This window comes from Panthera uncia (genome assembly GCF_023721935.1).
Source record: "Panthera uncia isolate 11264 chromosome C1 unlocalized genomic scaffold, Puncia_PCG_1.0 HiC_scaffold_4, whole genome shotgun sequence".
Taxonomy (NCBI): Eukaryota; Metazoa; Chordata; class Mammalia; order Carnivora; family Felidae; genus Panthera; species Panthera uncia.
In genome coordinates, this window is record NW_026057585.1 from 50,402,922 (window position 1) to 50,416,626 (window position 13,705).

Genomic DNA, 13,705 nt, shown 5'->3' on the forward strand with positions numbered 1-13,705 from the left:
AGTCAGGTAAAAAGTATATAGGAACACTCTATACTATCTTTGAGCTTCTCTATAAATCAAATTATTTCAAAACATAATAAGAAAACTGAATACAGAACTACCAATTAGCTTTTATTACTTAGAAACAGTATTTTTTTTTTAAGTTAGTTCAAATTTACTTACAAGAGACACTGAAAAGAAATGCACAAAGACACAGATAAAACTATTACTTTCTCAGGAGATTACAGGCAACTTCCAATATTAATAAATTACTACTGCAACAAGAAAAAAGACTACAATCTTAAGAATTACTGTGTATAACCTTACTTTATTTTCCCCACTACAGCCACTGTTATCATCGTTATCAGCATCTTCATCGTCTTCACCTTCTTCTTCCTCTTCCTCCTCCTCCTCATCTTCTTCAGGGAGTCGAATAGTACTATCATAACCATAAAGACTGAGAAGTTCATGAATTGGCATGTCTCCTTCCTAAATAGACCAAATAAAAAGTTAACTTCTGAATAAATGATTATTTCATTTTCCTGTAATTCACAGATCTACAGCCTTCATTCCACACAGAAAACTTTTAGACCTGTATCGAGAATTCTCAAATCATACAAGGTGAGCCAAAATAATTCTGAAGCCTAGGAAAATCCTCGTCTTTCAAGAATTTCTATAAGAGACTGATCAATTCTAATTGCTAACAATAACACCTTTAAGCATAATAAAAAGTAACACTGGCTTAGAATTAGAACCGTTCTTCTGTGCGATCAATAAATGTAGCTTGACAATTAACACTATGTATAGATACTCACACTTAGGAGTACCATATACAATTTGGGAGCGGGAAAATTAAAAGAAACAATAAGAAACAATAAAACAAAAAGAAACAAACACATTAAAAGAAACAATAATGATAATATAAGAATAATACTGGATTACATTAGTCATACATTCTTTTCTAGGGTTACCTATAATGTAAAATCATGTCATATGCAATCCTTACAATCCATTTTACAAAACTGTTACATTACCCCATCTCACAGATGAGAAACTCAGGCTCACAGATTAAGCAACTTCCCCCAAAATGATACAGGGTACAAATAGTAGAGCCAGAATTCAGGTCTAATTCCAAAAGCCTATACTCACTCTTCAGTATGTTAGAATACTGCTTCAGCCAGTAATACCCATTAAAAAACATACCTCCTGAGAGTGAAATGAAGAAATATCCATATGCAATGAAATGAAATCAAGTGTTCTATGGAAGGTACTCTAATAATCAGTAACCAAGTGATATAAAGTATCAGGGAAATAGGAGACTATTTTGACTATAAAAAGAAAATGTAAGGGTTTTTGGGTGGCTCAGTCAGTTAAGCGTGCGACTTTGGCTCAGGTCATGATCTCGCGGTTTGTGAGTTTGAGCCCCATGTCGGGCTCTGTGCTGACAGCTCGGGCCTGGAGCCTGCTTCAGAGTCTGTGTCTCCCCCTCTCTGCCCCTCCCCTGCTCACACTCTGTGTCTCTCTGTCTCTCGATAATAAATAAACATTAAAAAAAAAATGTAATCCAAATCACCTGAACATATTACACACACATTCACGCACACCCTCCTTCTACAACCCCCGCTCCACCTCTCTGAGAAAAATTTAATAGGCAGTTTTGAACCTACCAGAAGGGCAACCATGAAACAAAACATGCTTTGTATTTCTCCAGCAGTCTTGCAGCATTATTCATGGACAGAAATAAGTTGCCCATGTGTTACATACATTGTTCCAATAGAGATGGATAAATCAGATTGGATGATATAACCTGATGACACTAAGTACTTAGATCATACGTTTAACTCCCATCACTCAGAATTTGTGTGCAGGAAGCAACTAATGTTTATGATTTGAAAAATTTTTCTTACAGAAAGAGGTAGGAAGAAAATTATTTTTAACACGGGTATTTCACATTGTAAATGGAGATTCTAGTTATATATTAGTTTGTGAATCTATCTCTAAAAGAGAAATCAATTCTGAGAGCCCTGGTGACCCCCAACAGCCACAACCTGAAAAGTGGTAACTGTAACAGGTAAGGTACTACCACTCCAGCTGAATGACTAGCTGGCATACTTAACTGGCATCTCCTATTGTGTTTCTCAAAGTGCAATAACACAAACAGTGCTTGAGGTGTTCAAGGATCTAATCCATGCAGAGATCCACGTACCATGGACCTGGTACAGGACACAGAAATTTGGAATTAGAAAATCAGGATTTAAGAACTAAAACAGAACTTCAAAATCAAGAAAGTAGAATAAAAGAAAGCTACAGAAAAGGTTGGTTGTATACACAGTAATAACAAACAGCCGCCCTAAAGTGTCTTCTATGTGCACATTTGTGATAAGTGCTTTGATTCCACTATCTTATTCTCTCTCTTCTGAACAAGAGCAAAGGAAGAGTATTATGCAATCTCAACAGATCTTTAAAAGCACCAGTGGGACAGTTTATAACCTTTATGTACAAGTAAGAAAACCAAGCAGAAAGAAACCTCATGCCCTGAGAGACTTTTCTATAATACCTAGACCTAATCCCAGCTCGTATTTTCCATAAACTCATTCTATACCACAAATTAGAAGGTCTGACAATGGCAGTCACTACTATGAACAAGAACGCACCAAAAAAGCTTCAGCGTTAAGTTTGCAACTAATATTTACACAGACTTTAAGAATTCATGAAGAGTTTGTTTCATCAATATCTCATCTTTAAAACTTCCCTAATATAGACTGCTATTACGTCTGATTTTTAAAAGTGAGTTAACTGATGCTTTGAAAGAACATACAAAGTAGGCAGGTTATCGATCAAATGTCTGCGGGCTTTCTAGCTTTGGTTTCTTATATTCGAGGGCAACAGAATCACCTTCAGCGCTTATCAAAACAGAGTGCTGGGCCCCATCCAAGTTTCTACTATAGCAGGGCAGAGGTTGGGCCTGAGTATCTGCACTTATATGTGCACTTTATATGTGCCAGGTGATACTGATACTCTTGGTATGAGACTACCTTGAGAACCACTTATCTTACGTCTAAGATACCTGCAAATTTCCTTTCCAGTGAGAGGTAATAAAGTTTGATTATTATTGTTAATAAGGCTTATCGCTAACATCTGTTAACCCAGGTCAGTTATATGTCAAAAGGATAGGTGACATACTAACTGCATGGAACAGTTTTTTTATTTTGTTTTTTGGGTTTTTTTTTAATTACTATCGGGAACGTGGAATGTCTCATTTCCATGGTTAGGTCAAGAATTTGTCCCCCTAGATAAGCATTTAAGAAGGATGATTCACTTGAGCTCTTTTCCAGCCATCCAAGATGCCAAAAGGACAGAAGGCTAAAGGGAAGAAGGTGGCCCCAACCCCTGCTGTCATGAGGAAGCAGGAAGCCAAGAAGGTGGTCAACCTGCTGTTTGAGAAGAGGCTCAAGAGTTTTGGTATCGGACAGGGTACCTAGCCCAAAAGGAACCCCACCTGCTTTGTCAAATGGCCCCGCTACATCCAACTGCAGCAGCAAAGGGCTAGTCTCTATCAATGTCTGAAAGAGCCTCACGGGATTAACCAGTTCACCCATGTCTTGGACTGCCAAAGAGCTACTTAACTGCTTTGGCTGACCCATAAATACAGACCAAAGATGAAGAAAGAAAAGAAAGCAGAGACTGTTGACCCGGGCTGAGAAGAAAGCTGCTGACAAAGGGGATGTCCCCATTAAGAGGCTGTCTGTCCTTCCAGCCGGGGTTAATACTGTCACCAACTTAACAGAAACAAGAAGGCTCAGTTGGTAGTGATTGCACATGCTGTGGATCCCCCTGAGTTGGTTGTCGTCCTGACTGTTCTGCGTTGTGAGATGGGGATTCCCCACCGCATTATCAAGGGGAAGGCCAGGCTGGGCTACTTGGTCCACAGGAAGACCTGCACCACTGTCACCTTCACACAAGTTAACTTGGAAGACAAAGGAGCTCTGGCCAAGCTGGTGGAAGCCATCAGGACCAATTACCATGACAGATATGATGAGATCTGCGGTCACTGGGGAGGCAACATCCTAGATGCAAAGTCAGTAGCTCACACTGCCAAGCTAGAAAAGACAAAGGCTAAACAACTGGCCACCAAGCTGGGCTAAATGTTGAGTCTTCTGTACATAAAAAGCAATAAAAAGTTCCCTTTAAATAAATAAAAAAAAAAAAAAAAGAACTGTGACTCACTTTTCATTTCTCAAAGAAAAATTTAGCAACACTGCTAATATTGACTAAGCAGAGAACGGAGGAGAATTGAAAGTGGTTGGTCACAATACATTTGGAGACCTAACTGAATGTGAAGAAACAGTAACAGAACTGGCAGATAAAGAAGTCACTCAAGTCAGAGGAAATGACTACCGCACAGGTACAGAAACAAAAATGAATACAAGGTTACCCTAATTAGAGCAGAAGGCATCTGTAGTAACTAAAATAAGTTCGATCTTGTATTTTTACCTTTCTCTAGTTTCATTTAGTTTCTAGTAGAAAGTGTTACACTCTACTTTTGACTGCATTTGAGAGTAACTGTTGAGCAGTGATTGACACTACAAGGGCTTAGGGAAGATTATACATGTAACAAAATGTTCCAGATGGACTTTGGCAGGGAAAGATTTAGTTTGTCAGAGACAGAGCTAGGTTGGAATCCACTGCTATTGTTCACATGTAGTATAATTAGAGCTTAAACTAGTTAAATTAGTGGATGTGGTAGAGAAAAAACTCAAGAGACCTTGAAGAAATCAACAGGATTTAACCATTAGTAAAGAGTGATTAAGAGGTCTTGGTGACACTGAATCTCTGTTCTAGACACTCCTTATTCCCAGATACACATTCATATAACTTCTAAAACAGTTCTAAGAAATATTAAAAACAATAAATTAAAACCAATAAAGTTCTAATAAACTTCAAAGTTAATTTTAGCTGGGTTCTATCACGTGTAAACAAAATATCCTTGCCTATTCCACTGAGGAAATGCTTGCTTAATATTAACAATAAAGGATATAGCGGTTTTATGCTTATGCTTAGGTATTGACTTTTAACTTAATTTCTTGTCACCTAATACCAAGTTCGTAAGCAACAAGTTAGTAAACGACAATCAAGACTGAGGAATACAAGACAGAGTTTGACATTAGTATAAAAAATATCTTACTTGAACTAAGGTATAAAGTGAAGATCTTGCAGCAAACACTGAGCTACAAGTACTACAATAAAAACCAAAATCAATTTTGCTGAGGAATCCTCAGTTTCAAATTCAAGTAGCATTTATTATGTCCCTACTATGCACTAATGGATGTACGTAGCATTTAACAAGTACCCTGTAAGGATAATTTATTGTCTGCCCCACCCCCTCAAATCCTTTCTCTTTCTATTTCCATATTCATCTTCTTTCAGGAATGTTCTTTCCTCCATTCCAAGCATGTATTTTGATTGAGAGCTCACTTTCTGGACTACATAGCATCTGATCCAATTGGAATCACTGCATTCCTGGCCATAAGTTTGGAATGGGCACGTAACCCAAGCCTGGCCATAGTTTGTTTCCAGATTTGTACCAACAGCAGCTAAAAAAACATAGAGTATCTTAAGCAGTACATCTTGGAGACCTGGAAACTGACAGCATATAAACAAAGTTGGTCTGAAAAAGGATGCCACCATGTAGAACAGCAGAAACAGAAAATATCTTCTGGTGGCACTGAGTCCCTAAGGACTAGATATCTCCCTGCCCTTATTAAAATTACATGAGCCTTACATTAAATTCCTTATTTTGTCTAAGTAAGTTCAAGATGGATCTCTATTATTTGCCTCCAAAAATACTGATATAAACAGTAATGATACCCTATAAAACAAATGTTCCTTGCCATTTGTCTCTGAAAAAAGACTAAAAGCTGAATAAAATGTGGCTGACTCAGCACATTATTATACTGGGGTCTGCCAGTCACCTGTTCCAGATAATCTCTCATTAACTTATATGGTCAAAGTCTATGTTCCATAAGGTACTAATAAGGGGCTTTCCTCAAGTTAAACTGAAACACCACAAGAAAGTAGTAGTGTCTTATTACCATCCATACAAATGTAGTATGTAAGTATAGAAATGGGAGAAACAAAGTGAAAGAAAAAATTATGGGCCAAGTAGAATGGAACATCACAGTTTGGGGGTTACAAGTATCTTTGAGAATTTTATGAATGATAAAAACTACTAAGATTTATTGAGTGATTATCACATAGGACACTATGCTAAATGTTTTACGTATATCATCCTTGTAGTAACACTGGCGCTTGATGAAATTAAGTAACTTGTCCAGAGTCACACACCTGCAGTAGAGTTTTGAATCAGGAAGTCTGACTAAATGTTTCACAGTACCTTTACATATACATGCATATGTACTGCCTTCCTCAAAACCGAGAAATAAAAGGAATAAGAAATATAAGGAAGGGGTGCCTGGGATGCTCAGTTGGTTAAGCGTCCGATTCTTCATTTCGGCTCAGGTCATGACCTAACGGTTCATGGGACTGAGCCCCATGTTGGGTACTAATGCTGACAGAGTGGAGCCTGCGTGGGATTCTTTCTCTCTGCACCTCCCTCACTTGCGTGCACAAGTGCGCGCTGTCTCTCTCTCAATAAATGAATGAATGAATGAAATATATGGAAGATATGGACATAGCACAAAATGAATAAAAATACAGGAACATGGACTATACTTGCATATTGTGCTTTAAGAAATAAGTTGACTAAGCACAATAACAAAAAGAGGAGCAATCACGTCTGCATAACCTAAAAGGAGGCTAGCTGGAGGTGAAAAGAACAGATGTTTTCAAAAGACATTTTATCTATCTGCCATTTAACTTCAAAACAGTAAAGTTACCAAATAACTACAGCACTATTTTAAGGTTGGAGTGGTGTCCATCTGCCAGCCATAGAGGAGTGGGTCCCTCTCAGCCGCGTTCATGTTAGTCTTTTTAGAAATGACTGCAGGAGACAGCAGATATTGGCTATTCAAGGGTCATCTGTTGGATGGACACAGTACGCTTCTTATACCGTGTACCACAACCAATTTACCAGTAAATGCTACTGAAAGAAGAGGGGAAGGAGGAGGAAAGAGACTGATTTCCAGCCAGGATGGCATAAGGGACTACACATCCAGACTGGACTAGAGAGACCAGACCGTTCCTAAGGTAAACAACCTCCTGGGATTGTTGGGGCTTCACTATAAGATAAACTATAAAGGGATGGAGGCAGTTAACTTTTCTTTAGAACTCCCACACTGGGGTTTCTTTTTATTCTATGTAATTCTTGTCATGTGTACACTTCACAAAACCCTCTCACATTTTAATCTTTATTTTCCAGTTCTGGAGATTCACCAGATGGTTATGTGTCTAGCACTTCAAAATGAGTATTAAGTATAATATTATTATAACATGATTTTTAAAAAAATACAGATAAATACATAAAGATATAACTGATCCTGATCCCTCTTCTCCCAAACAGACTGCTACATTTGTGCCATTCAAAACAAGGCTTTGAATTTTAAGAGTACATTTGAAAAACAGAGTTAAGCCAGCCTGCATATTGCTACTCAAGCAAACAAAAGTATATTCACTACAGGAACGATTCTGATACCCCTTCTAAGATTACCACTATAAATTCTAACCTGTATATCTAATTCTATTAAAATATTCAAATGCTGAACTTACATAATTATTTTATATTAAGATTCATGCCTGTATTGAACTGTACAAAATGTAACAACAAACATCAAAGCTTCTTCTATGAAAAGCTACTTTTCACTTAAAACTTTAGATTTCAAACTGAATGAACTTAAAACTACACGCCATGCAATTATTGACAATTCCTGAATGAATTGCTAGTCAAAATTCTGCCACAATTACATCAGAAGTCCATGTCATACAACCAACATGCCAGGTAAAAAATCACCTGATTCTTGACAGAACTGTAATGTTTCATTTCTATAAAAGAATATCAGTAATCAGTGAGAAAATCTGGCTCATTTTTTAAATAAAAACAAAAACCAGTTTGGTTTGGTTCATACCTAAAAAGTTTATAACTTTAAGAAACACAACGTATCGGCCCTAAACTAGCTTAGCTGCAGGTTACAGATGAAGCGTTGGTGATTATGCGCAACTTAAACCTAAATTTTAATTATTCTGGGAAAAGTTAGAAGCATCTGAAAAGATGTAAGACAGCCTGTTTGAGGAGAATAAAAGATTGGCTCCCCTTTCTCTTCCTTTCTATATTCTCTATAAAAAATTCTATTTTAAATTCTTTTTCCTAAGGAAGGGTCACCTGAAAGCAAATATGGGGAGGCTGTAAAAGACCAAAGGAGGCAGAATAAAGGAGAAATAGGAAACAACAACATGCCCAAACTTTTAGCAAAGCTCATTAGCAATTTTGTACTAATTAAATGTAATAGCCTGTTTTCAGAAACAGAAAAAAAAAAAAAAAAAAAAACCAACCAATAATCATTCTACCACACAACCTGTACTGATTATCTCCTCCTGAGTGACTACTTAATTATTTCAGCAACATAGAGTGTGAGAAAATGGAATATATAAGATTTTCCTCCTTTCATGGTTATCCCATGGATGGGTTGTTCAGAAATGAAAATATACCTAAAGTGATAGAAGTTTCTGTGAAATATAGGCAAATAACTGCCTTCCATTTAATGAATATATGAAGTGACTGTGACTGAGTCCTAAATCAACCATTTCCTTCGATGTTCACATAGGTTCTAGATCATTCAAACAAACTATAACAGTCTTCTGAATGACTTTCTAGCCTCTTGTAAAGAACAGTTTTGACTCCACGCTCAAGTGCTTTTTAACCCATTCTTGAAAAGCTTTTATAACAACTATACATCATGGTCACTAAGACCAATTGTTTTCTGGCTTAAAACAATAAAACACTGAATTGCTTAGGCACTGTGGATTAAGCTAGTTTTAATTACTAAAAGATCCAAAAGGGGACCATCTGACAAGATTTGACTAGATAGTAATAGAATTCCTTTTCTAGTTCTTTAAATGTGCAATATAAAAACTAAAACTCGGCAACACATATTACTATACAAGAATTAATTTTTCCAAAATATTATGTACTCTAAACGTGTAAAGGCTGATACTACGTCTTACTTATTTTGTATGTTCTTTTTGTCATGGGGTGTACCAGATCATATACACAATACATTTTAATAAGAGCATACCAGAGTGATTTATCATTTCATCCAAAAAATTTGACCACTCTTGCTAAGTATCAGGAAATACACTGGTGAATAAAACACTGTCCCTCCTCTCATGGAACTGAAGGAGGACACAGACAATAAATGAGACAAACATATAATTACAAATTGTGTTAGTTATAAAGAAAGTATTGAATCGGGTACAGTGGATTAAAAAAAAAGCTAACTGGGAACAGGTAAGGTCACTGTGAGAAGGCAACATTAAGCCCAGACTTAAGGGGATAAGGAACCAGCCTCAGAAAGCACATACCGAGGAGTAGGAAAAAGCTGAAAGGCCTTGAAGCAGGAAGAAACAGCATATCTAAGAACAGAAGCACCTGGTGTGGCTATGTAACAGCATGACAGGGGCCTTGCTGGCCAGGTCAAGGAGTTTGGATTTTCTTCCCATGTAACAGGAAGACACTGCAGTTTTAAATAAAAGGCTGACACAACTGCATTAATATTTTGAAAATACCATCATGATTATTATAGAAATATACCGGATGAAAGAATGGTAAAAGAGGAGAATCCTCTTTTAAAGATGGAGAATCCAGTTAGGAAGCTGTGGTAATAGGCTAGGCTAGAAATGATGGTGACCTGGGCAAGACAGTGGCAGCAGAGATAGAACAACAGTCAGATAAGAGGTATCTTTGTGGAAAGAAATGACAGGCTTATTCAGGATTGAGTATTAGGAATGAAGGAAGAGGATTTCCTGATTTCTGATTTAGGCAATAAGGTAAAACAGTGCCATTTTTTATGTTGAAGATAGGGAAGGAACAGATGGAGGAAGTAGGAGATCAATCAACAGTTCTGCTTTGGACATTTAAAATGTAAAGATGTCTATGGAGATATCCAAGCAGAAATGTCAAGCAGGAGGTTAAACAAAATTGGGAATAGGGAATATATTAATGCTAGAAAAAATAAAGAATACTGACACTATGGGAATGGATTAGAACAGATCACCTAATTTAGTAATTTTCAAATTTGGTGTGTATACACCCCACAGAGATTCTAATTATATGCCTGGGGAGAGGCATAGAAATCCGCATTTCTTAAGTCTATGAGCAATTCTGAAGCAGCTGACTCTCATACTACATTCTGAGGCGCACTGATTTATAGACAGAAGAAAAATCCAGAACTGAGAATTAGGGAATTCTAAATTTAAATTCCAAATTCACCTTTGGTGAAGGAAAATGAGTCTGCAAAGGATACTAAATAGAAACAAACAGAAAAGAAAAACTGGACAGTAGGGTACTCCAGAGTTCAAATAAAAGGAAGCAGTAACTGTTGAATATGGCTGAGAATAGAGAGAAAAATGATGAATAGAATAGTAAGATCATTGGTCATATTGATAGGAGGGGACAGAAACTATCCAGAGTACTTTATGGAATAAATTGGAAATGAGAAACATGATGACCACTATTAAGAAATTCTGGCTCGGGGTGCCTGGGTGGCTCAGTCGGTTAAGCGTCAGACTTCGGCTTAGGTCATAATCTCATGGTTCATGGGTTAGAGCCCCGCGTCGGGCTCTGTGCTGATAGCTCAGAGCCTGGAGCCTGCTTCAGATTCTGTCTTCCTCTCTCTCTGCCCCTCCCTTGCTCGCACTCTGTCTCTTTCTGTCTCTCAAAAATAATAAACGTTAAAAAATTAAAAAAAAAATTCTGGCTCTGAAAGGGTGCGAGTAAAAGGTCAGTAACTGGGAGAGGACAGAGGTATGTAAGAGGAAATTCAGCATACCTTTATGGCCTATTTTTGACCAGATAACTGTGATGTTTTACTCAAGTAATTCTATTCCACATAATAGCTATTCCTTTTTAAAAAAAATGCCTTTTATTTCAAACTTTAAATATCTCACCTACAACCACACAGAATTTTTCACTATCGATATATGTAACACCACTCTTCCCCAAAAACAAAGGTAGAGAATGAAAATTTCAAATGTTTCCTCTATCTGCAAAAAAAGCCGTTAACTACTTCATCCTCTAGCTCTTATTGTTATTTACCCTTGCAAGATCCTCTATTTCAGAACTGAAGTTTGTTTCTCCTTCCATCATTTCTTCCTCTTCTAATGTTCGTTCATCATCAAAATCATGAACCAGCATGTCAGCTGATGGATCAAATTCATGGTCATCTGACGTTGCTGAACCTCCTGGTAAAGAATATTTTAAAAAGTTTGGTAAACCAAATGAAGTGTTATCTTATTAATATTTATTTAATGTGTATGTTATTTGAAGTTGGATACAGGTCAAACAAAAGTATCAGGGAAAAGCTATGCACATCGAGTATTAGTTTTCTAAAACTCTTACCCTTACTCATCACTCTGTCCCTGTAAAAAAAAACTCTTGTCTAAGGGATTATTTTTTGTCCTGTTTCACCTCTATATATTCACAGTTAAAATTGTAACTGGTGGGGTGGGAGAAGTATAGCTTTAAAAAAAGTGTGTACAGCTCTTAAAAAGAGTACTGTCATCTAAACACAAAATTTCAGTTGTAAAGAATAATGGATCACATCAAGTAAGAATGGTAATTCATGTGGGAAATACCACAATTCTTAATCATCTGACTGATATTTAATAGACCCAATGAGTATGAGTCTTTATGGCCCATGAGAATACAGTCATGGGAGATATACAGTCATCTGAATACACAGTGTAATGAAAATACAGCTACATTCAAATATTATTCTATTAGCACTTCCACGGAAATATATTTCAGCATGTAAGTAGCCGTCCTTAATTTATTTAGTTGATTTTGGTCTGAAATAATTCAGATAGAGAATATAAAACTGAAATTTATTAAAATGGCATACAGAACTCTTATGAACTCATTAAAAATAATCTAATAGCTAACTGATGTGTAAGCTAATCTATTTTTAGCCTGCTGGCTGGGGAATACTGCTGTACTCAATAGGGTCAAGCCTGTAATAGTAGATTGCAAATGCTCAGCATATACATTCTATAAACTACCCCACAATTGGCTATTGCCAAACCTGGACTTAAGTTTACAAATTCATTTTTTTATGAATAAACGAGTTATTTAACATTTAAAAAATCAATCAGCAATTTCTTTTATCAATTTAAACTGTTAAAAAGTTATATTACTTAATAATAAAGGTTAAAACCACTAACTAGTAATATATTACATCAGTATGCTCTTCCTTCAGTCCAGTAAGAGAACCAGTAAGTAAAACAAAGCGTTAGACGTTGACTTCTGGAAAAACAGACTATTACGGATAAGGGGACACTCAAGGTTCAGGGTTCTTGTCATCTCCCTCAATTTTCAGTATAAATACCATATTCTGAGTGCTTACTGTGTGCCAAATACTATGGCTCAAGCACGTCACATACATTGTATCTCATTTAATCTTCAAACCCAAACTTGAACAAAACCAAAACTTGAGGCTGAGTTTAAGCAGCACGTTTAAACTCACAGAGCCAGTAGGCGGCAAGGACGGAATCTGAATCGTGGGTCTGCTAATTCAGTGCCTGTGCTTTTACTGCATTCTAAGCTTCCTGCAAGCCACAGCCTCAGAGACATTAAGTATCCTGCCTCAAAGAATACTTGAAGAGAACCTATTTTTACTAAGATGACTGAACTGCAAGCCAGATCAGGTGGTGAAGCACTTAGAAGTCATCCTGCTCTTTGACGAACATAATACTAATATTAAATATAAAATAACTATTATTTCTAAATCAGAAATCACCTTATAGTACAAATTAAGTTAACAAACTATCAAAGTTTTAGAATGATTTACAAAATAAAAACACTTAGAAAAGTGTATTAATTTCTTTGGATAATTAAGAAAAGCATGGCATAGTTTTAATACAGCACCTTGGTACTGGCTAAGGGACTAGACACAAAAGTTCCATGAGAAAACATAGAGAGCCACTAATTTAGTTGTAGCTTTTTACTTAATAACAAAGGTTAATACCATTAACTAGTAATATATTACATCAGTATGCTCTTCCTTCAGTCCAGTAAGAGAACCAGTAAGTAAAACAAAGCATTAGAAGTTGACTTCTTGAAAAACAGACTATTAGGGATAAGTCCCTAATAGTCCCAATCATTATTCCTTCTTTTTGAGTTTTTAATGAAAAAACATTCCCAAAACTTTTCAGTTCACACAGCAACCTTCTAGGACACTTAGTCAATAATCATGTATTCCTACAAATCATGCTGTACTTTTCTTCTCCTTTGTAGGCAGGAAGATCCTAGAACAACCTCACACCACAACTTTGTACACTATTATCCTAATTCCTATTGAATGCAAATATTGTAAAAAATAATTATGCTTAATTCCTAACTACGTATACTCTTTCACCAACTAAAACAAAAACAAAACAAACTCACATGAGTACACAGCACCAAGTTGAGTGCTATATTACTTACCTGAAGTCTCCCATTTTTTGTCATTACTTGCAAAGCCATTTATATTTAAAGCCTTGCCACTTTACTCTCTCATTA

General features: G+C 36.5%; 1 protein-coding gene and 1 pseudogene across 11 annotated transcripts in view; one reads left to right on the top strand and one right to left on the bottom strand.

Moving 5' to 3' along the window:
• Positions 1–13,705, bottom strand: part of MIER1 (MIER1 transcriptional regulator) — a 60,147-nt gene that overhangs the window by 28,942 nt on the left and 17,500 nt on the right. For all 11 annotated transcript variants that reach the window (XM_049618519.1, XM_049618518.1, XM_049618517.1 and 8 more), the window contains 2 exons: positions 11,246–11,391; positions 307–468 (listed from right to left, as the gene is read on the bottom strand). In XM_049618519.1, the coding sequence (XP_049474476.1) occupies positions 307–468; positions 11,246–11,391 (308 nt within the window). The remainder of the gene's footprint in view (positions 1–306; positions 469–11,245; positions 11,392–13,705) is intronic.
• LOC125913417 (60S ribosomal protein L7a-like) lies at positions 3,318–4,195 on the top strand (annotated as a pseudogene).